The sequence below is a fragment of the Myotis daubentonii genome, chromosome 2 (genome assembly GCF_963259705.1).
Source record: "Myotis daubentonii chromosome 2, mMyoDau2.1, whole genome shotgun sequence".
Lineage (NCBI taxonomy): Eukaryota > Metazoa > Chordata > Mammalia > Chiroptera > Vespertilionidae > Myotis > Myotis daubentonii.
In genome coordinates, this window is record NC_081841.1 from 104,043,106 (window position 1) to 104,070,736 (window position 27,631).

At 43.6% G+C, this 27,631-nt stretch overlaps 1 protein-coding gene across 3 annotated transcripts in view; it reads left to right on the plus strand.

Annotated features, from left to right (window-relative positions):
• The window catches only part of MTUS2 (microtubule associated scaffold protein 2), a 421,538-nt gene that overhangs the window by 341,828 nt on the left and 52,079 nt on the right, over positions 1–27,631 (plus strand). Inside the window, exon 1 of one of the 3 annotated variants that reach the window (XM_059684082.1) lies at positions 17,354–18,183. The exons of the other annotated variants lie outside the window; for them this stretch is intronic. Within the exon in view, the coding sequence (XP_059540065.1) occupies positions 18,130–18,183 (54 nt within the window). The 5' untranslated portion in view covers positions 17,354–18,129. Of the gene's footprint in view, positions 1–17,353; positions 18,184–27,631 lie in introns of those variants that run through there. 3 annotated transcript variants of the gene reach the window in all.

Below are 27,631 nucleotides of genomic sequence, written 5' to 3' on the forward strand. Positions count from 1 at the left end.
CCCAAGAAGTAGAGTCAAGTACTCTTAAAACTAATGGAAAGGTGTAATATATTATCAAGGAAATAGAAGATAGAAGGAAGAATCAAATAGAAATTTTAGAACTGGAAAATATAACTAAAATAAGAAACTCACTGGCTGAAGATGGCAAAGAATCAGTAAAATTGAAGGTCCAGCAGTAGAAATTAGAAAGTGTCTAATCTGAACAACTGAAAAGAAATAGATTTTAAAAGAACAACAACGAGAAGATTCAGGGACCTGAGAGATGATATAAAAATTAAAAAAAGGGGACTGTGTGTTGAAACAATTTTTGAAGAAGTAATGATCCCAAATTTCCCAAATTTGGTGAAAGACATAAACCTACAGATTCAAGAAGCTCAGTGAACCTCAAACAGGATAAGCCCAATGAAATCCATGCCCAGGCATACCACAATCAAACTGCTGAAAACCAAAAGCAAAGAAACAAAATGTTGAAAGCAGTCAGAGAAAAATAATGCATTACTTATAAGGGGACAACAATTCAAATAAGTGCAGTTTTTTGTTGTTTTGTTTTGTTTTGTAAACCATAAAGGCCAGAATCCAGTAGAATATTTTTAAAGTGCTGGAAGAAAAAAATTATCAGTGTAGAATTCTATGTCCAGTAATAATATTCTTTAGAAATGAAGGTGAGATAAGGCATGCTTAGATATAGGAAAAATAAAAGGATATTAAAGAGTATAAAATTAGCGCCGAAACCAGTTTGGCTCAGTGGATAGAGCATCGGCCTGCGGACTGAAGGGTCCCAGGTTCGATTCTGGTCAAGGGCATGTACCTCAGTTGCGGGCACATCCCCAGTAGGAGATGTGCAGAAGGCAGCTGATGGATGTTTCCCTCTCATCGATGTTTCTAACTCTCTATCCCTCTCCCTTCCTCTCTGTAAAAAATCAATAAAATATATTTTTAAAAAAAAGAGTATAAAATTAGACTTAAGAACTGAAAGGCTGGGAGATTCAAGATGGCAGTGTAGGAAAACAACTATAATCACTGCCTCCCACAACCACATCAAAATTACAACTAAAATACAGAACAACCATCATTTAGAACTGCCTGAAAGCTGGCTGAATGGAAGTTCTACAACTAGAGAAGTAAAGGAGAAAGCATACTGAGACTGGTAGGAGGGGGCAGGGGCACAGAATGGCTGGTCTGACAACCAGGTGTGCCACTTTTTTAATTAGGAGGGTGATGGTCTCTGTGGAGGCTGCCCATGAGGAACAAAGAGTCCCAGACCCTTAGTCCAGGGTTCCAGAGCTGGGAAGAGAAGTCCCTGTACTATGGGTTGTAAAAACCAGCGGGGATTGTGGCTGAGTGACATGGAGGCTGCTAGAGACCCAGATGTCCCTTTTAAAGGGCCAGCACACAAACTCAGACTCAACACCTCTGAGCTCCAGGTGGCTCTGGCGAACCTAGACACATACAGGGAGGAACTGGACTGTCTGGCATTGGGGCAGGAACTCAGGGGCAGATTTCTCCCAGACAGGGGTGCTCACAAGGGTCATTGTTTCTGTGCTGGGACCGCCCCTGTCACAGGGCTGACTGGCAGCCATATCTGAGTCTCGATCAGCTTGGAGCACACTGCTCCACCATGGGGATTCTCTGAGACCCCGCCCCATCCAATTTGTTTCCCCACCCAAGCTGTTTGCAGCAGCTTTTCTATATGAATCGCCTATCCTGGCTCAGGCTTCAAACTTTGCTAAAATGTCTCAAACAAGCTGCAGCTGGTGACCATGCCCCAAACCTATCAATAAAAGGCCCAAGACCCAGCACTCACAGCTGGGCCTCACCTCCTGCATAGCAGCTGCCCCACTGTAGACACAGCTGGTCCTCATAGCCAATTGACCTGGAGGTCAACTCCTCCCAGAGATGCCAACAGTAATCAAGGCTCAACTATAAGACTGTGCACACAGCCCACACAGGGTCACACCTAGTGTTCCCAGCTCAGGTGACAGGGGCGGCTGAGCCACTGGACCTTATAGGACATGTAATACACAAGCCTACTCTACCAATTCCATGAGACACAGTAGCTCTACCTAACACATAGAAACAAACACAGGGAGCAGCCAAAATGAGGAGAGAAAGAAACATGTCACAAATGAAAGAAATGGAAGCAAACACACTACTGAATACAGAGTTCAAAACCATGGTTATAAGGTTACACAAGGATCTTCATGAGACTTTCAAGGATCTTAGTGAGAATGTCAAAGACATGAAAAAGAACCAGTCAGAAATTAAGCATACACTATCTGAAATAAAGAACAATTTACAGGGATTCAACAGTAGAGGATACTGAGAATCAAATCAGCAGTTTGGAATATGAGGAAGCAAAAAACACCCAATTAGAAAAGCAAAAAGAAAAAAAAGTCCAAAAATATGGAGAAAGTGTAAGAACCTCTGGGACAATTTCAAGCATGCCAACATTCACATTATGGGGGTGCCAAAAGGGGAAGAGACAGAGAAAGATATTGAAAACTTATTTGAAGAAATAATGGCAGAAAACTTCCCATACCTGGTGAAAGAAATAGACTTACACGTCTAGAAAGAGCAAAGAGTCCCAAACAAGAGGAACCCAAAGAGGCCCACACCAAGACACATCATTATTAAAATGCCAAGGGTTAAAGACAGAGAGAGAATATTAAAAGCAGCAAGAGAAAAACAGTTAGTTACCTACAAGGGAGCACCAATATGACAATCAGCTGATTTCTCAACAGAAACTTTGCAGGCCAGAAGGGAGTGGCAAGAAATATTCAGAGTAATTAATGGTAAGGATCAACAGCCAAGATTACTTTACTCAGAGAAGCTCTCATTTAGATTTGAGGGTCAGATAAAGAGCTTCACAAACAAGAATAAGCTATTGAGTTCCTTAAAACTCCTATTGAGTTCCTTAAAATATATTTAAAAGTTGTAAACCAACATTATAGCATTATCTGGTGGGGTTTTCAGTGCATACAAAGGAGAGGGTGCAGAGGGACCATATGTCAGTAAGGTTTCTGCATTCCGCTTGGGATGGTAAAATATTGTTTAATTACCCTGTGAAAAGTTAAATTTGTACATTATAATTACAAACTAACAATTAAAAAATTATACAAAAAGATGTTGCCCAAATGCAATAAACAAATTAAAATGGAATACTGAAAAATATTCAAATAACCCAAATAAAGGCAGGAAGGGAAAAACAGATTATCAAAACTGGGAATAAAAAGAAAACAATAAAATGGTAGGTCTGAGTTCAAGTATTTACATTTTTTAATTCAATAACTACATTAAGCATAATGTAATTATTTTAGCAAACCCTGGCCTATGGGCCAAATCTATTTGTATAAGTACGGTTTTATTGGGAAACAGCCACACTTGTTCCATTTGCCCTGATTCTGGATGCTTTTCTCTATGATAAGAGTTGAGCAGTGCTACAGACGTTATGGGTTGCAAAGTCCAAAATATTTATTATAAAAATAGTCTGCCAAACTGTGGTCTGAACACACCAATTAAAAGACCAAGATTTCCCTAGCCAGTCTTGCTCAGTGGATAGAGCATTGGCCTGTGGACTAAAGAGTCCCCAGTTGATTCCGGTCAAGGGCACATGCCTGGGTTGTGGGCTCAATCCCCAGGAGGAGGCGTGCAGGAGAAAGTTGATCAATGAGTCTCTCTCATCATTGATATTTCCATCTCTCTCTCCTTCTCCCTTCCTCTCTGAAATCAATAAAAACATATTTTTTTAAAAAGACCAACATTGCCGAAACCGGTTTGGCTCAGTGGATAGAGCGTCGGCCTGCGGACTGAAAGGTCCCAGGTTCGATTCCGGTCAAGGGCATGTACCTTGGTTGCAGGCACATCCCCAGTGGGAGGTGTGTAGGAGGCAGCTGATCGATGTTTCTCTCTCATCGCTGTTTCTAACTCTCTCTCTCCCTTCCTCTCTGTAAAAAATCAATAAAGTATATTTAAAAAAAAAAAAAAAAAAAAAAGACCAACATTGTCAGAGTATGTATAGAAAGCAGATTAAAAAAACATGATCCGGAGAACCAAGATGGCGGCGTAGGGAGTAGACCTGTGAGTGCTGCCTCCCACAACATCATTGAAACTACCAACTATAAGACAAACAACCACCATTGAGAACCATGGGGAAGTTGGCCCAGTGGGAGTTCTACAACTAGAAGGAAAGAAAGAAGCGCAGTGAGACTGAGTAGGAGCTACAGAGGTGCCAAAAACAGAGGTACACGGTCGCCCGCCAGGCGGGCTGCAACTGGATGCGCGTTTTTTTTTCATTCGGAAGTGGTTACAAACTCTTGAATCCTCTGGGCTTGCTTGGGGCAGGTCTCTGAGGCCCCAGACCCCACGGGGAGAGGCGGCACAGCCTTGCAGCGGTCAGAAAGTGAGGGAGGCTCTGGCATGCAGCTGCTCGCCGGCACTGGGGGACGCGAAGCCCCGGTGTCCCGGAGAGGCAAGGAGCCGCGGAGACGCCGCCATTGCTATTTGCTCCGCCCTGGCGACTCCCTGAGACCCAGCCCTAATCAATTCACATCCCCATCCAAGCTGTGCCAGGTGCACAAAAAGACCCACCTGCACTTTTGCAGCCTAGCCCAACAAATTGCAGACTTCAACTCCTCACACCTATGGGAGACACACTCAAGAAGCTGACCCAGGAGAACCAAGATGGCGGCGTAAGGAAGAGACCTGTGTGTGCTGTCTCCCACAACAACATCGAAACTACCAACTATAGGACAAACAATGATCATACGGAACCATGGGAAAGCTGGCCGAGTGGAAGCTCTACAACTGGAAGGAAAGAAAGAACATTCAGACTGAGTAGGTTGTGCAGAGACACCAAGTACAGAGCCCAACCCAACAAACTGCAGATTTCAACTCCTCGCATAGAAAGAAGAGCATTGAGACTGAGTGGGATGTGCAGAGGCACCAGGTACAGAGCCCAACCCATCAGGCTGCAGATTTCGGCTCCTCACATCCAGGAGGGATGCACTCGGGGAGCGGAGTCGGGTTCGGGGCAGGCTGGGGCCGGGCCCGGCTGGGCCGGCGATGTGGAACCGCTGTACCAGCAGGCGCACAAGCACGCCCACCAGTTCCAGTCTCACGTGGGACGCTGGGGGACGGCAGACGGGCAGTCTGTGCACTTGGTGGAGGGCTCGGATGTTCAGCCACCAGGAAAGCCTGGAGATTTTGTCTAGTGGGGAGCCGCCAGGCAGGGGACAGAGTGCCAAACTTCGTGTTTCCCCGGTGAGGCTGGGAGGGCCCCGGTGAGGTTGAAATGGCCCCGGTGAGGTAGGGAGAATTAAACCCAGCAGGGAAATTTCAAACTAGAGAGTGGATGATTTACGTAAACCTAAACTGAGAAATTACAGGATTTAACTCTACCTGAAAGCAACCAGGTTACCATTTTCTACTGTTGAGAAAAGTAGAAGATCAAGGTTAGAGATAAAGGTACTCAAAGAACAAGGAAATTATACTTTTGAAATTTTATAATTCATATCAGTAACAGACCTTTTTTTTAAAAAAAAAAAAAACTATTATAACTGAGCATAGGAAGGAATGGGGGTGCTCATGTTTTTGAGCGGGCAATATGTTCCAGCCTCCAGGCGAGGCCCTCGGAGAGGCTAAGTAGACGAGGCCTCATAGCAGAGCCAGGGTTTGAAGGCATCTGACCCTCAGCTGTGCTCTCTCCCACTCAGTTCCACACCACCTCTCAGGACAGAAGAAACACCAGAGTCTCTCAGTTCACAGGGTGCCTGTCCCATGGCAGAACAGGTAGAGAACCTGAGAAGGACATAGTAATGCTGCACAGAGTGGCCAAAACCAGCCCTGATGCTGGGCAGACTATTCTCAGTTCACACTAGAGAACAGTGTCAGACCATGAACTGATGTGCTCCAGTGAGTTTGTATTGTTATATTGTTTGTATCTTAAAATACAACAAGGAGTTTAAAGTGGGGAGTTCCCAAGAGGAAGGGGCTCCCCCACCCCCACTGTTTTCTCTTGGGGTTGTATTTGGCCTACCCTGGGACTTGTACTGTGCTAGCGGCCTTGTTAACCTCCTTTTGCAATAGTTTAAGTTCTGCTAGCACAGTGGTTTTTAACTGGTGTGCCATAAACATTTTGAAACATGCAACACCTGACTTTTTAGTCAGGGGCACTGACCTCTTTTCCTTTAAACTGTCAAATGAAAAAATGACAACAGCCAACACAACAATTGCTGTTTGGTGTGAATGAATCGAAATTATACTTTTTTTTGTCATATCGGCAAAAAAAATACATTTTTTGGAGTGTGGCAGAATTTTAGTATTTGGTTCGTGATGTCCATATGAAAAAGGTTGAAAGTCTCTGAGCTCGGAGAAGGAATGCACCTGAGATGGGTTCCTGGGAGCTCTGCCTTTTTCAGGGAAGAAGAACCAGAGGTCAGCTTAGGCTGCTGCAGACCAGCTGCCAGGACAGGCCCAGTGGCTCTGCCTTTGCATGCCTTCTAAGAAAATCCACATTGATTTTAGGAGGATTGCACATAGAAGAGAAGAAGGAGACAGAACCACCCACACTGCAGTCTGCAGCTGTCTAGAATCCTTTCCGCCGCTAGTAATCCACATCTGGGTCCTGGGGCAAGTTTCTGGGCTTCTGCCCAGGTATAGGTGGTGCTGGAATTGAGGAAGAGAGAGGAAGCTCTACGCCAGGAACAAAATCTGAGCCATCTAAAGTAGACCGGACAGAGCTGGGAGAAAGCCTGCAACTGTAGTAAGCAGGGGAGGAGAATGGCTAGAATTCCTAACACAATGAAGCAAAAGGGTTTGACATTATATAATCAGAAGCTACAGTGCTACAGCATAGAGCACAGTTACAGTATAGAAAATGACCTGCCAGAGAATAAGAATTACCTAGAGGGGTTGGAACTAAGAGGACTCATACACTGTCCATCATTAATATTAGCTAACATTTATGTGTGCTCATCATGTGCCAAGCATGTGGGGAGGAGCTGGCTGCACCTTTCCTGTTTAATTCTCACCACAACCCCATGCGTCGGCAGAGAGAAGTCACACAAGTAAGTCAGAGCAACTTAAGGATCTGAGGCAAGCTCTCTCTACCATTAAAGCCATGTTCATCACTCCGTGAGCTGGAAAGTGCACAGAACCCAAGTTTCCATTTTCTCATCTGTAAAATGAGACTGATGAGGGCGAGCGGAGATAACACGGGTGAGTGTGCTTTGAGTACTCTACCACTTTGTGATAATGACTGTTCAGGTGCCTGCTCTGGACCAGAAAATGTGCTCAGTACTAGGAACAGCAGAGAGCAGAACAGACATGGCCTGTGTGCTCATGGAGCTCTGGCTCTGAAGGAGGGATTGATCAAGTCAACACAAAAATAAATACAAAAAGCAGTATGGAGACTGTAACCTAGTCTGGGAGATCAGGAACTTGTGCTCTTATATGAAAGAGGTCAAGGAACACATTGCTAGCAGATTGGCCAGGTGAGGGGGGAATGGGGGTTGGCTGCATGTAACAAATCACTGTGGAGGGGCCCTAGCAGGTTTTGCTCAGTGGATAGAGTATTGACCCATGGACCGAAGGGTCCTGGGTTTGATTCTGGTCAAGGTCATGTACTTCAGTTGCAGGTTGATCCCCAGCCCTGGTCAAGGTGTTTGCGGGAGGCAACCAACTGATGTGTCTCTCACATCGATGTTTCTCTCTAGATCTCTCCCCCTCCTTTCCACTTTCTCTAAAAATCTATGGAAAAGATATCCTCGGATGAGGATTAACAAAAACAAACAAACAAAAAAACACTGTGGAGGGGACACGCACACCCAAGGAGCTGGAGGAGGCCAGGGGAGGCCAATAGGAAGTAGGCCAGGGAGGTGGTTGACAGGCCAGACCTTGCAGGGCCCCCTAAGCTTTGATGGAGATCCCAGTCTTTATCTAAGAGCGAAAAGAAGACTCTGTATGGAGGGTGATCTGCACAGAGTCATGTTTTGAAAGCAAATGGACAGGGAGACCAAATAGGAGGCAAGGCTACTGGGGCCATAGCTGAGAGCTCTTCCCCATCACTTGACAGATGGGTCACACAGTCTTATGCTCAAGTGAAGAACATACTGCCTCCAAAATGCAAAGCTGCCCCCCAAGGGTTCTATCTCTTCCCCGGTGTTAGAAAGTGCAAGGTACCACAACTTGTCTTTTACTTTGGGGGAAGTGCTCTGCCTTGCCTCAGACCACTGAACCCCTGAAAACTTGATCGATGTGCCGGGCCCCTGTAAAACCGAAGAGTCTATCACTTACCTCCTGAGCACCGGTGTCTTACCAAGGCCTTCAGTGAACTTGCCAGCTTTTTGCTCATCCAGTTCAATTAACACGATTTCATCAATGCAGTGAACCAGTGTAACACTCTGCAAATGTCCAGCTGGCCTCCATTCCTTCAGACTTGACTATGACAGAGAGCAGAAGCATTCACGTGGCCCGGAGGCAAGGTTCAATGAGTAATGTCCATCCCATGTGGGGTTAACTATCTTAGCTTCCATTTTGATTGATGGGGAGAAGAATCCAGTTGCAAACTTAATAGCCACACAGCACACACCAGAGCCAGTGTTCAGCTGCTCTAGTAAAGGTCACCCCATAAGAACACCGAGCCTGCTGTATGGTCACATTTGTGGTGGAGCCGTGTCTTCCACCAGGACCCATCTGGTTTTCTCAGGGGCCAGAAGGATAATGGATGGGGATAGAATGAGGACCACCAGCCTTGTATCCTTTAAGTCGAGAGTGGCACTAACCTCTGCCATTCTTTCTAGGATACAATAGTGTTTGTCACTTACTATCTTACCTGGGGTAGAGTGGACAGTTCCTTGTGCTCTACTTGACTTTCCTATTACAATTGTTGTTACTCCACAGGTGAAGGAACCAGTGAGAGGTTTCTGCCACTTGCCAAGTACATCCATTCTGGTCACACCTTTATGAATTAAGGCAGTGGTTCTCAACCTTCCTAATGCCACGACCCTTTAATACAGTTCCTCCTGTTGTGGTGACCCCCAACCATAAAATTATTTTCGTTGCTACTTCATAACTGTAATTTTGCTACTGTTATGAATCGTAATGTAAATATCTGATATGCAGGATGTATTTAGGCAACCCCTGTGAAAGGGTCGTTCGACCCCCAAAGGGGTCGCGACCTACAGGTTGAGAACCGCTTAATTGGTAATTTATATTGGGAATGAAAGGTGCTTCCACTGAGAAGTAAATTTGCAGCAATTCCTGTAGACACTGTGGGTAAAACAGTACCACCATGACCTCTAATATAAGGTATTATAACTTTATACAGATATGTAGGTGAATAGGATTCCTAGCTGGCAGGCCCCTGACAGCAAGCTGGCCACCTTTTGATTCCGTGAGAAATGGGGCTCCCACCTCACTCCTGTCAGGGTCCGGGCTGCAGGTAAATGGGGTTCCTGGCTGGCAGGCCACTGACAGCAAGCTATCCAACAGCAGATTCTGTGAGGAATGGGGATGCCTCCTCCCTACTGTCAGGGTCTGGTTTGAAGGCCGGACTCAATACTTCCAAGCTCCGCTCCGAGTGAGAGTTCCTGCCTGAAACTTGGCCCTAAGGGTGGGTTCCTGCCTGAAACCTGGCCCTGAGGGCAGGTTCCTGCCTGAAACCTTGCCCTCTGGGAAACAGCTGGGGGAGGGCGCAGCCGTTTCCAAGATGACCCCTGCAGGACTGACTTCCTTCGCTTGGTTGCGCTTCTGGCCATGATGTTATGCCCAGGGTTTTTATATAAGTAGATTCTTATATTGATTGTGGAGCTACAGGGTTCCTGCTGTTCTTTAGACACTGACCAATAAATCTTCAATTGTTTTCCATATTTCCCAGAAAAGAAAATAATCCAGCATATATCTAATGAAAGATTAAAGTCACCCATTTTTCTAGCACTGGGGAGTAATTTAATGTTCTTCAGAAATTTCTGAGTAATTAATTCATTTGAATAATCAGCATTTATAATCAAGTTAAGTAGCTATGGCTTAAGAATTTTGATTTGCTTCTTAATGAAATAATTTTATGAGGACCTATACAAAATTTTCAGCTTTAAATAATATTGACAACCTGTTCTTGATTTCTTTATTATCCAAATATGAGGGCTTTTAGAACATTTATTAGCATCACCATTTTTATTTTTATTTATTTTTAAATGTATAAATATATTTTTATTGATTTCAGAGAGGAAGAGAGAGGGAGAGAGAAATAGAAACAACAATGTTGGGAATCATTGATTGGCTGCCTCCTGCATTCCCCATGCTAGGGATCGAGCCTGCAACTCGAGCATGTGCCCTGACCAGAAATCGAACCATGACTGCTTGGTTAATAGGCCAACACTCAATCACTGAACCACACGGGCCAGGCTAGCATCACAATTTTTAAAATGAAAATGTGAAGTTCAATACTGTTTCTCATGTATTGTAACAGAAACCCAAATTCTATAGCACAACCCACCCAAGAGTTAGCTTCTGAAGTTCTGTGTTTTAATCCTGCAGAGAATAAGTGACTTGTTAATGCTTTCAAAAAGACCTGGTATATTTCGTAGCGAGAGAGCAGAAGCCTCACCCGCTGCTGGTGTGCCCTGGCTGTGGTCGATGTCCTGCTACCAGGGAGGCACGGCACGGGAGAGCACCATCTGCCTGTGAGATACCGCAAACACATGAAACGCACAAAAATCAGACCATGACATGTGCTCATTATCCAAGTTTAATAGACCTTAACATCTTGCTGCATTTGCTTTAGATATTTTATTTCAAAAATAAAATATTTTTGGTAAGGTGAAGCCCTCTGTGTACCTCTCCCTGATATTAGGGCCATGGCTCCCAAGAATAAACCTATTCTATGTTAGTTATCTCTTGTTGCATAACAAATTACCACAAAACACAGCAGCTAAGAACTACAGGCCTTTATTACCTCACACAGCTGCTGGTGGTCAGGTAGCCAGGAGAGACGCAGCTGGTAGAAGCTAGTGGTCCCAGCTCTGGCTCTGTCAGGAGGTGGCAGCCAAGCTATCCTCAGAGCTGCCCTGTCTCCAGGTTCCCCTGGGGCTGGAAGCCCCCTCCTCTCACTGACTGGCGTTGGCAGGCCTCCACTCCTCCAGATGCAGGCTGCAGCCCCCTCGTGGGCTTGGCCACAGGCTGCTCACAGCATGGCAACTTGTTTTCCCCCATAGCAGCAGATCAGAGGCTGAAAGTGGAATGCACAGATGGAAGCCATGGTCTTTTGTAACCTAATTTGGAGGTGACATATTATCATTCCCCTCAGACCTGCTGCCGATGACACAGACCCACCCCTACACGGGGTGGGACAGGATGCACGGCTGTGTGAACACCGGACGATGGGAATCTCTGACTGCCATCCTGAAGTCTCATTACTGCAACTCCAAGACTTTTTTTAAATGTTTTGACCACATAAATATTTATAACATAAACTACGTAACATTTCTTTTTTAAAGTTTTTTCACCTATACCAATAGCATACTGTATATATCATCCCACATGCAAACTTATGTTTTTGAGATGTCTCCATGTTGATTCATGTGAATCTCACTCATTCATTTTCTGTTTTTGGAATCCCACTGTAGAACTATATCATAATTTAGATATCCAGTATTTAATTAAAAGAGAGGTGGCTTTTCTCTTTTCACTATTAAAAATGAGCTGAATACTCCTAAACATGTCAGCTTGTACACATGTACACACGTTACTCTTTAAGGTAAATATTTAGAAGTGGAATTACTGAGTCAAAGTATGTACGTATATGTCTTCAACTTTGTTATATGGCCACGTTGTTCTCCAAAGTGGATGTCCTAATTTATGCTTCTACCTGCTGTGATGCTTGCACCCTGTACTCCACATCCTGACCAACAGAGATATTATCACACTCTAATTTTTGCCAGTCTGCTGGTGTATCTCATTGTGGCTTTGATTTACATTTTACTGATTAATATTTAAGAATTGACTATATTTTTGCATGTTTATGGATCCTCTTCTGAGAATTCTTAATATCTTTTGTTCCTTTGTCTATTCTGTTATTTGTCTTTTTCTTAACAATTAGAATACTTTTTACATATTCTAGATACTAATTATTTATTACTTAAATGTATTAGAATAATCTTCCAGTTTGTGACTTGATGTTCACTTTATTTTTAGTATCTTTGGATAAACTAAATTTTTAATAGCATAATAATATCTTGTTAAGGGCGATAAGGACACATATGTAATACCTTAATAAAGAAAAATAATAAATACATAAATAAATGAATAAAGATAAAAAATAACTTGTTAAAATCTTTTTTAGTGTTTTAACATTTTTAATTTTATATTTAAGTAGTTAATACAATTGGAATTAGTTTTTGTTAGGCCATCACTTTTGTTTTCATATGGATAACCACTTGTTCCAACACCTTTTATTGAATAGTCCATTCTTTTCTCACTGTGTACAGTGAAATCTGTGTCACGTACCAAGTTTCTATGCATCTGTAGCTGTGTACTTGTGTATACATTAAAGACTTCAGATGATGCCCTGGCCGGTTTGGCTCAGTGGATAGAGCGCCAGCCTGCAGACTGAAAGGTCCCAGGTTCGATTCCGGTCAAGGACATGTACCTTGGTTGCGGGCACATCCCCAGTAGGAGGTGTGCAGGAGGCAGGTGATTGATGTTTCTCTCTCATCAATGTTTCTAACTCTCTATCCCTCCCCCTTCCTCTCTGTAAAAAATCAATTAAAAAAATATATATATATATACCTCAAATGAGTTTCTTCTGAGACCTTACCTTGAATTCAGCACCATAGGGTTTACTCTAGGGCTAGGCTGACCCCTTAGCTTATGTGTAACTCCTTTCTCCAACAGTGAGAACATGATTGTCATGACCTACAATGTATTTACTTTTTTGCTCTATCCTAAAATAAACACAAAGTAATTTCAATTGTTCACCCATTTATGTACAGTTCTTTTTGTCTTTAGCCTTATAATATAGAGTTAAGATAATATTTTTCAAAGTTATTTAATTTTTTTCTTCTCCATTTGCTTCAATGTGGGTATGTTATTCATTTTTTAAAGAAAAAAAAAAGGTTAATTGTTTGTATTCCATTTTGGGTTCCATGAACAGCTGGTTGATTTTAATTATTTCTCATTGTAATGAGTATGTCATACATTGGCATTGCTTTAACACACAAGAATACATGAGATAGTAAACTCAGAGGAGTGGCGCTCTCTCCTCTTCCCTTATATTACATTCCTCCCTGTCCCTTGTTCTTTCTGCTTCACTCCCACTAACCCTTTTGTATGTGGGATTCATTGCTTGTCTATCCTTCTTTTTACAAAGTGTTTATTTCCTTATGTTTTTTCTTACCCTACAGTATATTCTTTCGCACCTTGTTTGTTTGCTTGTTTTTCACTTATCAATATACATACTCTGGAACTCATTCCAAATAAATTCATATAAATCTTCTTTATTCCTTTTTAAAAAAAATGCTCAGTACTCCATTGCATAAATATACCATAATTTATTGAACAACTCTTCTATGTATGTTTAGGTTGTTTTTAAATATTTTCAGCTAAAAACTATGTTATAATGAACAGCCTGTTCATTGTTAGAGATGTATCTTCAAAGCTAAATCCTAGATGTGCAATTTCTAGGTTAAAAAAAAGGGGGGGTGATAATAGGGCTTAATTTCACACTGTTTTGTGAGAGTTACATGAGGTACTGCATGCAAGACTTAAGCATGGTGCCTGGCATCTGTTAATAATCAATTAATGTTTATTATTAGTCATTGCTCCAAAGCATGCATTGTTTATAAGGCTTGCTCTGAAGAGATATACCAATAGACCTTCATATTACTTCTAAATGCTAATTCCTCTTCCAATGCAATAAAATATTCCAGGAATAAAAACCATCTCAAACTTTTAAAAATATTAGGAGCCAGAATGATCCAGATTTCATCAGCCTGTGAGGTCAGAGCTTCATTTTATGCCAAACCACAATAGTCTAAACCCCCATCCTGTATGTCATGAAGAAGTTCAGGGTTTCTTTTCTGTCTTACAGATAACTAAGTACCTTGGGGACTCCTTCGGTGGCACCTTCCCACCTGAACCTTGGTTTGCTACCATGTTATAAAATCCAGTTTATCTCCCTCACAGTGAAGTTCATTGGGCATTTTTCCACTTCTAAGGGCCCCTGAACAGGAGCTGTTACTCTCCCCCTCCATCCCAAGGCCCTATCTGAGTTTTTCTGTGACCTCCTTCAAGGATATTTTGTCTATGTGAAATATCACTTCCTTCAAGGGACCTCTTATCCTTATCAGGTAGCCCTTAAAAGATAGCAAACAGCACTAGCTGGCTTGGCTCAGTGGATAGAGCTGAGGGTTCGGCTGGGGACTGAAGGGTTCCAGGTTCGATTTTGGTCAAGGGCACGAACCCCGGTTGCAGGCTCCCAGCCCTAGTCGGGGGCATGCAGGAAGCAACCAATTGATATTTCTCTCTCACAATGGTGTTTCTCTGTCTCTCCCTCTCCTTTCCACTCTCTCTAAAAATCAACGGAAAAAAATATCCTCAGGGGAGGATTAAAAAAAAAAAAAAAAAAGACAGCCATCAGCCCTAGCTGTGGTATCTAATTTCCATTTTCAACTAGAAGAAACCAAGGATCCTGGAGGGGAAGGCTGCTCCGGGATCTCTAGCAAGAAATATTCAAGATGAGCACAGAATCATGTTGTGTCAGAAAGCAAGGAAGGTGAACTAGTGAGTCGTGTCAGAAGGACACAGGAACCAACAAGAAGGCACTCCCATTGGCCAACGATGAGATACACTGAGCAGCTAAAAGGAACAACTGCCATGGATTAAAACACATCGTGTATATTAACATAAAAACATGAACTCAAATGATGTTTTGAAAAAGTGAGAGAAAGCAAACAACCTCATCAGATCCCATTGCAACACCAAGTCTTTTCAGAAAATTGGCCCTTAAAAGGAAAGGAACAAGCATTTATCCTCTCTTTCCTGTATAAACTGTATTGCAGGGAACTGACATCACACTAGTTCCGTGGTCGGCAAACTGCAGCTCACAAGCCACATGCGGCTCTTTGGCCCCTTGAGTGTGGCTCTTCCTAAGCCTTAGGAGCACCCTAATTAAGTTAATAACAATGCACCTACCTATATAGTTTAAGTTTAACAACTTTGGCTCTCAAAAGAAATTTCAATCATTCTACTGTTGATATTTGGCTCTGTTGACTAATGAGTTTGCCAACCACTGCCCTAGTTGATAACAAAGAATTCTTTTCTTACATCAAAACTCCAGTTAATAAATGCAAATGGATGATAGAATCAGAGCATCATGTTGCAGCCCCTATGAAATAATTGATTCAGGTAGTAATCATGAGCAAGTGAAGTCATTAGATGAAAGGTTGATGGGAAACTTTATGATGGAGATGAGACTCACTTCTGATCCACAATAGCGTCAGTACAAATGGAATGTCCAGACATCCTGCGCTTCCTGCTGGGATGTGATACGATGCCCACAACATTACATCCCAGGTATTGCTGCCCAAATAAAGAGAGCCTGAGTCTCATCCAGCCTCAAGAGCTAGATTTCACTTTTAGGGATGTAAGAAAAAGTGAAATGACATTATCAGGAAGCGAAAAGGCAAATCCAGAATGTGGGACGTTCTCCAAGCCACCCATTCGATTTCTGAGCAAGTCAATGGCTTGGGTGGGGAGGCGGTGGGGGTAGCGGGGGAAGACTGCTGTTGATAAAAGAGGCCTAAGAGATTTAACAATTAATGTGATATGTGTACCTAGTTTGAGTCCTGATTCAAGAAAACTAGCAGTATGGTAGCAATGCAGGTTGGTGCAGCCACTATGGAAAACAGGATGGAGGTTCTTTAAAAAATTAAAAATGGAACTGTCTTATGACCCAGAAATTCTACTTCTGGTGATATATCTTAAAAAAAAAAACCTCAAAACACTAATTCCAAAGAATATATGCACTCCTATGTTCATAGCAGCGTTATTTACAATAGCCAAAATATGGCAGCAACACAAGTACCCATCAATAGACAAGCGGATAAATACGGAAGTTGTGGTACATACACACAATGGAATACTACTCAGCAATAAGAAAGAATGAGACTTTATTATTTGCCACAATATGGATGGACCTAGAGAGTATTATGCTAAGTGAAATAAGTTAGAGAAAGACAAGTACCATATGATTTCACTAATATGTGGAACCTAAAGAACAAAATACATAAACAAATAAAACTGAACAGACATGGATACAGAGATCAGACTGCTGGTTACTTATTTCTGTAGATTCTTTTACGTTTTTTAAATTGAACTGCATGTTAATAAACACTGACTTTATAATCATGCAGAGTGTGTATACACTGTTTTGGGCCACCCTTTATATATGAATTTAATTTTCCTTTTGTTTTATAAGTTTATCTTCTTTCTCAACAATGTGTCACCTTCCCATACAGTGGGAAGGTGTTGTGTATCTATAGAATATTTTCCATTTCTAAGCTGTTACAAACTATGCTAAACTGAATATCCTCACACACACACCATATTCTTGTGTGTATTATTGTAGAAGTGGAAATGATGGCTCAAAGTGTATGGACATTTAAAATGTTGACAGGGACAGGCATGCTGCCCACCTAATGGACTATGCTAATTTACCTAGTTAAAAAAAAAAAAGGTTTGAGTTTATTCTTTCAAGTTTAGGGCAAACATTCAGTCTGTTCTTATTTGATCACCAAATATCCTTGCCCTATAAGCAAATCTAAATAGTCTGTGCTACTTAATTAAAATCTGTTTGGAAAATCTCAAGTTAGTAAAATTAGATAGATTTAACAATTGTTGTCTACTTAAGAGTCTTTGGCAAATTTAATGGGCAAAAATGCAATTGTATGTTTCTGCAAATGATGCATTTCAGGATTTCTCCTTTGAAGTATCAGGAAATACAAAGTTAATCTTGTAAATATTATTATTCACATCTTTTACTTTCAGGATCACACAAATATATATTTTAAAGGCCATGTCTCTTTAGAAAAAAAAAAAAAAACCCTTTGCTCTTTACCTTTTTTTATTGTTAACTGTTTTCAAGATTACAAATTGCCCAGAAAAGGCAAGTCCTCTAAGGCTTTTCTGTTGATATGCCCAGGGGAAATGTTTGTCCCCAACCCCAAGTTTAATTGCTTAAGCCACTTTTGAAAGGTTTGTGAATGTCTGCCTGGGCAACCAATTTCACAATTATCCTATATAGTAAAAGCCTAATATGCAAATTGTTCCCCCCCAGCCAACCTCCCGCCTCCCCTCCCCACCCGTGCACGAATTCATGCACCGGGCCTCTAGTATTTCTAATATAAAAATTTCATCAAGCAAGGCAAAAATTGCTCATGGCACACAAATTTGAAAATGAGCAATTGGTGATTCCCAGAGGCAACCAATACCCTGGGAGGAGGAGTTACAGGAAAGGAAAGGCCAGATACATCGTGTTTATAAGTATGTTCACTTCTCAGGAAAATTGAAAGCCATAGTCTGAGCAGAGCCAAGCCTGCGGCAGCCCAGTCCTTAGTCCTCAGCGCCGACTACCCGTGGCCGCCAGGCTTCTTTTGTGTTCCCTGCGTCCTCTCCAGGCGAGTCTGCGTGGTGCAAGGGCGCATCCTCACTCGGGCAGGGATGGGAGTGGCAGCCTCCGCCCCCACCCCCACCCCCTTCCCGGTAAGGGCGGGCTGGCCGTCCTCTCCGGGAGATGGCAATTGGTAGGTGCTCCATTGTTATGCGACTATTGATTCGCTCCGTTCTGAGGATTCCCGAGGCAAAGTGACCTCCCTCCGCCTGCCCCTCCCTTCCTGGCTCCCGCGCTGCTTCTCCCTGCAGCAGGATCCCAACGCCGCCGCTTGGAGCCCCTCCTCCTCCTGTTCCTCTGGCTCCGGGATTCCTGAAGTTATTAGGAGAAATAAGGTAGCCAAGGGGACATGGAAGTTGTGACAGCTCCCAGCCGCGCACCCCTTTCGTTTGAGCCATTACCTCGCCTTAGGAATTGCCACTGACACGTTGAATGAAGGAGGTCTCCCTGCCAGCCAACCTGCCGGGATGGGCCACTGCTGCTGCAAGCCTTATATCTGCCTTCAGTGCCTGGACAAGACGGTACTTTGCCTTCCCTCTCTCGCCTTCCCTCTCCTCTTTTGAAAGGGCAGAGGGAAAGCCAGAAGCGCCCCTTCTGCCCAGCTCCCCTCACCTGTGTGTGCGCTTTGTTGGTGAGCAGGAGGCTGCCCTTACTGGTTCCAGCGCGCTGGTCGCGCCCACTCTGCAGAGCCTTACATAATTCTGTATCCTGCAGTCCCACAGGGAACTGTTGCATTTCCCTCAAACAGTCAGGCTCTGCTCAAACATCTTGAAACCCCAGGTGCCAAGAAACCCTCGGGATATTCCCAGTGCATTTTAAAGCACCTGTGAGACCTAAGATATTTTGGTGAGGAATTTAGATTAGCTAGACATGTCCCTCTCCGCCAACTGCTAACTTTGAAAGTTTACTACTCTTTTTTACAAACAGCATCCATCCTTTAATTCCTGTGCGTAAGTGCAGAGCAGAAAGCGCCAGTACAGTCATTCTCTCTGGGCTTCTTTGCATCACCTGGGGTGAATAGCACAGAGGGGAATCCTAAGCGCCAGAGTCTGTGGGTGTGTCCCATCATCAGTGGCAGGAAATTCATAGCCAGGGACCTGGAAGTACAATACACGTGAGAATTGTATGACAGTTCCAACACAAAGCCTTTCTTTGCTTTTGACGTTTGCCTACGAGCTTGCAGATGGATTAGGATATGCTTCTAGTTTTACTACTAGAAATATGTTAGCCAGAAATCTTGTCTGTGTGATATATTCTCATGCTCATTGGGATTGCTCAGAGATGCCTGAAATGGGAATTAACAAGGGGTGGGAATCATCAGCTATAGAGGTAGCTGGAGATGCAGCATGTGACCAGGTGAAGGAAATACATGGCTTAATATAAAACTCATTACAGGGGTCACTTGGGAACGTCTTAGTTATCAGTCTGTTTATAACTGTGACCTAAAGTCGGGTTATGAACCACGTAGGAAAATTAAACTGTTATTGTTAAACTCACCTAGTACTTTTGTTCCAATAGAAATAACTGTTTCAATGAGTATGAACTAAAATATTTATATACACATTTATATGCTTTTTAACAAAAAAATAGAAATATAAGACATTTGCACTCAGATGTTTGCAAATCCAACATTGAAGTGGGTAAGCCCTTCTTTCAAAAGGAATGGTCACAGAAAAGCATTGAAGAAAGCTTTATAACATGGGACAGATTTGCTACATGTACAATATTATGTTCCTATTCCTAAACCTGATACAAAATTTTTAAAAATAGAAGCTATAATTGTATTGAGAAAAATATATTTTAAAGTGAAACCACCTTTTTTGTTTGTTTATTTCAAATCAGGTTCTTGAAAATAACCCTGTGTCGTTCTTTTTAGTTTGGGAAGATAATTAAAAGTTATTTCATCTCGCCTGGCCAGTGTTGCTCAGTGGTTGAACCCGGACATCACGGTTCAATTCCCAGTCAGGACACATGCCTGGGTTGCAGGCTTGGTCCTCCATAGGGGGTGTGAAGGAGGCAGCTGATCCATGATTCTCTCTCATCACTGATGTTTCCATCTCTCTCTCTGCCTTCCCCTCTTAAATTAATAAAAAATATATTTTTGAAAAAGTTATTTCATCTCTTTAGCAGTGTGATATTTAAGTAACTTTCAAATAATCTGGCTTTGAAACATTCAACCTAATGCAAATTATTTTTTACTGATGAAAAATTAAAAGCTTATACTGCATCTATCAACTTTCTCGTTGTGTTTATACCCACATTTCTTGACTTCTCTTTGCCATATTTTAGAATAATATTCTTGATGGAGATTCTGTAGATATGTATTCATGAGCGGGGTGCTCACTTTAGGAATTGAGGGCTTTCTTTTGTTAAATTTTAAAAAAATTATTGTTTTACTTATTCGCCCATTTTTCAGGATAACTTCACAGGCAGTATGTCCAAATCGTCTGTTTAGTCAATGGTTACCTATTGGGCCAGGCATTGCATACTAAGATTATTATGGGACTCCAATACAATCTCCAAGTCTGGAAATCAATACTCCTTTAAATCCCATAATAAAATCTCTTAGTTCATCACATCGCCACTGAAAGAGGCCTGATAAAAATGTTGGTAAAGTTGTTTCTGGTTATTTTAGCCAAGCTTAATAACCCTTAAAAAAGAAAAAAGAAACATTTCCTCAGACTTTATATGGATACAAAATTAAAACCTTAAGTTTGAGAAATAAAAATAATTTTTTAAAATATGTTTTTATTGACTTCAGAGAGAAGAAGAAAGAGGGAGAGATAGAAACATCAATGATGAGAATAACTGATTAGCTGCCTCCTGCAGGCCCCCTACTGAGGATCAAGCCCGAAACCCACGCAGGTGCCCTGACTAGGAATCGAACTGTAACCTCATGGTTCATAGGTCAATGCTTAACCACTGAGCCACACCAGATGGGCTAAAAATAATTTCTTAACAGTTTGATCATAGTGCAGCTAAAGAGATTCTAAAATGACAATGAGATACTTTTAAGTAATTGGTTTCAGAGATGGGGCCAAGAAAAAGAAATCTGAAAATGCTTCTTTAACATTAATTTATTGGGAGAAACTATAGAATCTTTCCTAGGGTATAAAATAAATATGAATGTGTTAGATGAACAAATGGTTATTAAAAACTGATTGTGCTTATGTGTTTTCAACGTTTTAAAAACCTATTCATTGACTATTGCTGGTTTACTCTGTGCCTACTTATTGTGGGGACTCTCAAAGAATTCTTAAAAGGCACATTTTGCCCAATGGACTTTAACAGTAACTTATTTGGTTGCACTACCTTTTCCAGAGAAATTACAAGTGGAGCAGGCAACAAAACAAAAGTGCAATTAAAACATTAGTACAATAGTGTAGTATAATTAAGTGAGGTTCTGTGGTCCTGATCTTATGTGTTTCTAGAATCTAGTCAAAAGAGAACTTAGTGTGGAATTATAGGTAAGCTTTCTTGTAAAAAGTAGGACACGAATTTCATTTGGAAAAATGTGGAGGAGTTTTCATGAACTGTTGAGAAGGAATGGACTTCTAAGCAAGGAGCACCTGAGTAGCGGCGTTTAGCCCAGTGTGTGAAAGCTGCGAGTAAACGCAGTGGGGTCTGAGCACATAGGGAATGTGGGGAAATATTTCCCAGGCTGAAAGCCAGACCCAGGTTTTTTAACTCGAGTTAACAAGTAGTGGGGTCCATCTTGGGATTTTTAGCTGTTAAGAAAGAAACATCCAAACCTGTAGAGAATTTTAATAATTTTATTTGAACCAAACTGAAGACACTACCAGAAAAAAGACCTCAAATTCTACAGAAAATGACAGTTTTGCAGTTTTCCTTATGCAACTGGAATTAAGGAGGAAGTGTATGGAAGATTACATGCGTGTGGGAGAAAGTAAGGTACAGGATAGTTCCCAAGATTATATGCTCCCTTGAGGGTGGTTCTGCCTCCAAGAGGCCTAAAGAAGAGGATTACTTGCCCTGGCCCAGTGGCTTAGTTAGTTGGACCATCCTCTATAATAAAAGCCTAATATGCTAAGGGTCCAACCACTTGTTCAACCATTTGACCAGTTGCTATGATGTGCACTGACCACCAGGGGGCAGATGCTCTGACCAGTAAGTTAGCTTGCTCCTGGGGTCCAGCTGATCCAGACCAGGTGAGATGGGCCAGACACACCCTGGAGCTCTCCTGTGGTCCCTCCCCAGCTGGCCAACCTCCCACAACCCTCCCCGGACCCAGTTGTGCACCAGTGGGGTCCCTCAGGTTGGCCCGCACCCTCTAGCAATCCAGGACCCATTGGGGGATGTCAGAGAGCCGGTTTTGTCCTGATCCCCACAGACCAGGCTAAGGGATGCCACCGGTGCACAAATCCATGCACCGGGCCTCTAGTGTGTTAATATAGATGCACAAGAGCAATGAACAGGGCTTACTTAAGGCACAGATGAACCTTTGTATAGGCCTGGGGAGTGACTACCCACCATGACCTGCTCAGTTAGGAATTTATGATCAGCTCCCCCTGTGAGGTTACTTTTGGACAGATGTATTACAGGGCCCTTTTTTAACCACAGAGCAGAGCAGCGATTTGTAGAAAGACGTGTTCTACGGGTATTTTTAAAGGAAATGCATAATCCAGGAAGAACTTTGAGACACCCAGATGGATCCCAAAGAGTACATTAAGCTGCAGGCTCAGCCTGCCTCTGGATCAAGCCAGCAGTTTTGCGGGTTCAGACCTCCTTACCCTTAACCTGCCAGAGCTGCTTGTTCTTATGGACATTGAGTTATTAAGAGAAATAACCTAGATGTATAAGCCAGAATGCCACCGTGCTTTTTAACAGTGAAAAGCAAGCATATGAATGCTCATCTGCCTGAGAAACATGTTATTTCTCTTAAAGTCAACGTCTAGCTTCTTAAGAAGCTTTGATATAAGAATGGAATCTGAGCCACATTGTTTAGGCGTTGATTTCAAGCCTGAAATCAATGAAATTGAGAGGCTATGTGATTGTTATTACCTTGGTGCCTGTTTTTTCTAAGCTCCCTTTGCTTTGCTTTTTTCACTATAACTCACCTGGCTGGTTTAGTTACCGCTTTGTTTCTTTGGGGTTAATTGGCATATCTCTACCCTAATCTTTTCTGGGTTGCCTATAATGTCAGAGGCTAATCTTATACGCCTTTTCTCTAAATTCTTGGTAGTGGTGGGAGTTGGGAGAAGGTACCTCCTGTCCCTCTCAGGTATGTGTGGGTGGTCTGACAGTAGTTAATTTGGGAAAGTGACTAGAATCTAGAAAGGTCAAGAAACTTCTAAAGTGATACATAAATGGATTAAAAATCATGGCCTGGCTAAGTTTCCTTTCTTTTGCTCACTCTGAGATCCAAAATTTCCCAGCATTACTTTTTTGCACCAGATTCATTCTCCTTGGGACCTTGGAAGTCTCTGCGGTCTCTAATTGACCATTAGCAATCCAGGTGTGGCATGACACCCCCAGATTAATGGCAGCCTCTTGGGCAAGCTGGTCATTTTGTCACCACTGGCACTCCCCGCCATGCAGAAGGGCAAAGGCTGGAGCAAAGCACCTTCAAATTTAGTCTCTCCAATTTTTAAAACAAGATACGTTTTGCTCGTTTTTCACACAAGGAGACGTTGACATGTATTTGAGAATATTAATACAAATAAAACAGTCCCTTTGACCAGTCTATATTAAACTTCATTTCTGCATAGAGAGGCAGATACAAAAACACAGTGGCCTGTGGTTAATTGTATGTGAAAGTAATAATATAATAATACTCCTTGATTAAGTCAAAGCATGGCATCAGTGCTGCCTTAAAGCCATAACAACCAAAATGAAAGACGAAAGGTCAGGCACCTCCCAAAGGAATTTCCATAGGGTTATGTTATGAATCTTGCCAATCTCCATCATCTGATACTGAAAATGTGGCGTAAAAACAGTGCTGAAGACTTAGAAGATCTGTTGTGTCCTCTTGTGGCTGCTTCGTCTTGAAATACAAAAGAAAATGTTTCCCTACGTGACCCAGTTCTAACTCGTAGAATTAAACTGTACTCCTGGAACCCGGTGTGAAAAGCAATATTGATTCTGGGAAGAATGAAACATTTCTTAATCTCTTTGTAATTTCATGAGCATGTCCCTTTGAATTTCAAAAATTCACAACAAAAGGATGAGGATGTTTCCTCAAAGACCAAAATTCTGTAGATTTCTTCTTCAGCTTCCTGTCTGGGCCTTTTGTTTAGCCTGGAAAAAAGTGGCTCAGCTCATGTGGCTGAATTTTCCTGATCTTCACTGATCTGGGGGCTCGCTAAAAAAATAGGAAAAATTAGTTGGGAATCGTTTGACTTACATGTATATGTTTAAATTTTGCATATATATGCCACCTATAAAAAAAATATCAGTTGGGGAAGAAGGAACTGATAAAAACAGAACGACAGTGAGTTTTATGAAATTGTCATCAGTAACCCTGTGGCCGATCAAGAACTCTTACAGGGAGAATCAGACCAGAGGCAGAACCTTGGTGAGGAAAAGAGAAGGGCCCCTCTGAAGTGGGTGACAGGTTCCCAGAAATAGCCCCAGTTCCCCTGGCCTTTGCCCTTCAGATCCACCTGCTTGTTCGTCCTCTGGTCTCGGAACATCTTCCTGCCAGCCCTGTCCCATCGAGTTGTATTGTGCTGTTTTATGATCGCTCACTCCTTCACTGACCCTGGGAGACTCAAAGGCTCCTTGAAGGCAGAAATATCCTGCCTGGCATGTCTGCCTGGCAGTTAGTGGGCACTCAATACAACGTTTTGCATAGATTTCCTATTTCTGGTTTGGTTGGGGTGAAAGCACCTCAGATTCACCCAACATTCAGTTTTAATAATAAATAGGCTGTTCTGATGATGATGATGACTATTTACAACCTTCACCCAAGGATATTTTTACATTGATTTTTAGAGAGAATAGAAAGGAGAGGGAGAGACAGAGAAACACTGATGTGAAAGAGACACATTGCTTGGTTGCCTCCCGCATGCCCCAGACCAGGGTCGGGAGCCTGCAGCTGCTTTGGATTCTGGTTTGTGCCCTTGACCAGAATTGAACCTGGGACCCTTTAGTCTGCAGGCCAGTGCTCTATCCACTGAGCCAAACTGGCTACGGTCTGTTCTGTTGGCTTCTAATTCAAGGAGGGGCTCAGCTGCTGGTGCCCACTGGGAATCACGGGGATGATGTTAACAAGGAGAGACTTGTTTACATCCTGTTACCACCAGGTTCACATGTTAAAATAAGAGAGTGTGGCAGGTTTGCCTGGGCTTGGCCACACATCCAGTTGCTTGAAGTTAATGGAATGATTAGCAGGTCCTATGCTTTGCCAGGCGTCCGTAACCCCCAGAGATTGTGAGCAGCCCCATGGGAGTGATATCTGAGAACTGTAGGCTTCACTCTAGCAGACTCTCGGGGTCTTCTGAAGGCTCATGGAGGGGAGACTGGAGGGCTCGTGGGTCAGCTCATTTGGATTCCTCTGTGGCTGCAATGTGCCACACTGGAGGGAATAGAGAACTCAGAGTGCAAAGCAGAGGTCCGGGACCAAATATGAGAGGTAGCTGATAAGACACAGCTGCTGGTATGGGCTCAGATGAATGTTCTCCAGGGTCCGTTCCAGTTAAGCCTGTCACACAGTAAACGGAGGGCGGCCTTCTTAGACTTGGCGATTTCTGGACTGTGTCACTAGGATGGTTGGGATGGCTAATCCTGAGCTCTATTTTTAGCCCTTTGGAGTGAAAGCAGGAGTCATGTGGTTGGCACCAGGTAGGAATTTTCCTCTCATCCCCCATGTAGGGAAGCACTGGCTAACACTGGGCCGGACAGGAGGCCTGGATCGCATTCCAGCCATCCCCCATGTCACCACCCCGGCCTGGCTTAGCTGGGGCACCGAAGGGGCGTGGCGGCACGAGATCCTTCCCCGGGAGCCTTTGCGGCAGCCTCACTCCTGGGTACTGAGCAGAACCTGAGGGCCTAGCAAGGCAGCTGTTGGGATCTATTTACCACGATGGATGGAGAACAACTTTCTGAGGCAAAGAGGAGAGAGTGAAGGCCCCTTTAAGCTCACTGCTTGCCCAGGACAGTGTTCCTGCAGTCACAGCATTGGTCATTGCATGGCAGGGCAGCACCCGTCATTCCAGTTTGGCCAGCAGAAAACAAAAGCTAGCGTCATTGATGCAGAGAATTCAGACATTAGAAAAGTGGGTGTTTCAAGAACAAGCACTTAGGGAAGGCCTGTCGCCAAACTGCACAGGCTGGCCGTCGGCAGCAGAGCGTGGCCGCGCCAGCGTCCCAGGAGCAATATATTCACTCAGAGGCCATCAGAGAGGGCTGGGGAAAGCCGACAGGGAAAGCGGAATAGCTACCCACTCAGCACGTACAGCCCCACGCAGGCTACACTGCAAAGGTCCTGTCACCCAACAGACCAATCAACACCAAGGACAAATCCGAGTGGTTCAGGTGGTGGGTGGGGTGTGAATACAGCTGGGGAACTTTTCATTGAAACAGTGGTCAGAAGCTGACACGGACTCTCTCCCATCAGACACGGAAATCTTCGTGGTAAGAAGTGTTAGGAGCCCATCTGAGGAGCAGTGCAGTTTGAACCTTGATGTTACCTCTAGATAAGCATGGATAGGAGGGGCGAATCTCAGTGTGTTAGTGTTTGATGAAGAGTGTGAATTCTGAGTTAAAGCTCCTGTATTTGCCACTTCTTGACTGGTTACGTAACCATACAGCCCCAGTCTTGTCCTCCATAGAGGCAAATAAAAACCCAGGACCTGTTGGCTGAATTTGGAGGAGTCGTGAGGTACAGGGCTTACCTAGCGCAGTGCCTGGCGCGTAGAAAGTGTGTGGGAAGGTTCATGTTAATATGAACATTTGAGGCATCGTGTTTGTGGCTTATGTGAGGCAGCTGACCCTTCCTTGGCAAGCCATTTGATGACTGTAGTTTCAAACTAGTTGGTTTTCTCGCCTGCACTTGTAACGGGTGGGGAAGAGGGTGGGTGGGATCATTCTCCTTCTCAGTCTCTCTCAACCTCCTCAACTTCCCTGAGCAGGTGCAGGGTCTCCAGTCTCACCTGCTTCCTGCCTATTTCTCCTTCCTTCTTTTCTCTCTTCCCATCCCCTCCCTTTCTTTTCTTCTCACTTGTGTTTCTTCTACAACAAAGAGAGTGAGACAGGCCTGGCCACGGATGTCAGAATTAGCTTTTCCCCAAAGCGATCAAGTCCAGAGTCTTTGTGGACCATCTCCAGGGCAGCCAGCGCTGTCCCCAGCTGAGGCCCGTCCTCCTCCCTGCCGAGGACCTTCAGGCCTCTCCTTCCCAAAACCTCTGATTCCCCGGTGGCCGCAAGTGGCCAGGGCTTTGGTGTGACAGGGAGATCCCCCAGGCATGCTCACATTCCCTTCGGGGCTTCTTCCCAAGGGCTACTACCTGGAGCAGAGGGAACTACTGGCTTTGGGTTAGAAATACACGTTCGTTTGTTGTTTATTAAGTTCTGGTTGTTCACTGCCTGACCGCCTCTCGGCGCCCACACCTCCCTGACCGCCCCTCGGCGCCCACACCTCCCTGACCGCCTCTCGGCGCCCACACCTCCCTGACCGCCCCTCGGCGCCCACACCTCCCTGACCGCCCCTCGGCGCCCACACCTCCCTGACCGCCCCCTGGCGCCCACACCTCCCTGACCGCCCCCTGGCGCCCACACCTCCCTGACCGCCTCCTCCCTGACCGCCTCTCGGTGCCCACACCTCTCTGCACTCTGGGAGTGAATATTTGAGTGATGTTATTTCTGGTCTGAAAAGTACAGTATTTTGATCCTCTGGCTCTTCTTAGGAACTAAGAATATTAGTGTTCAAAAGTGTTCTGGGTAGTAGAAACAAGTTGGTTTTTTCATGAGATTACGATCATTGTAGAGTGAATACTGGGATTTACCCTC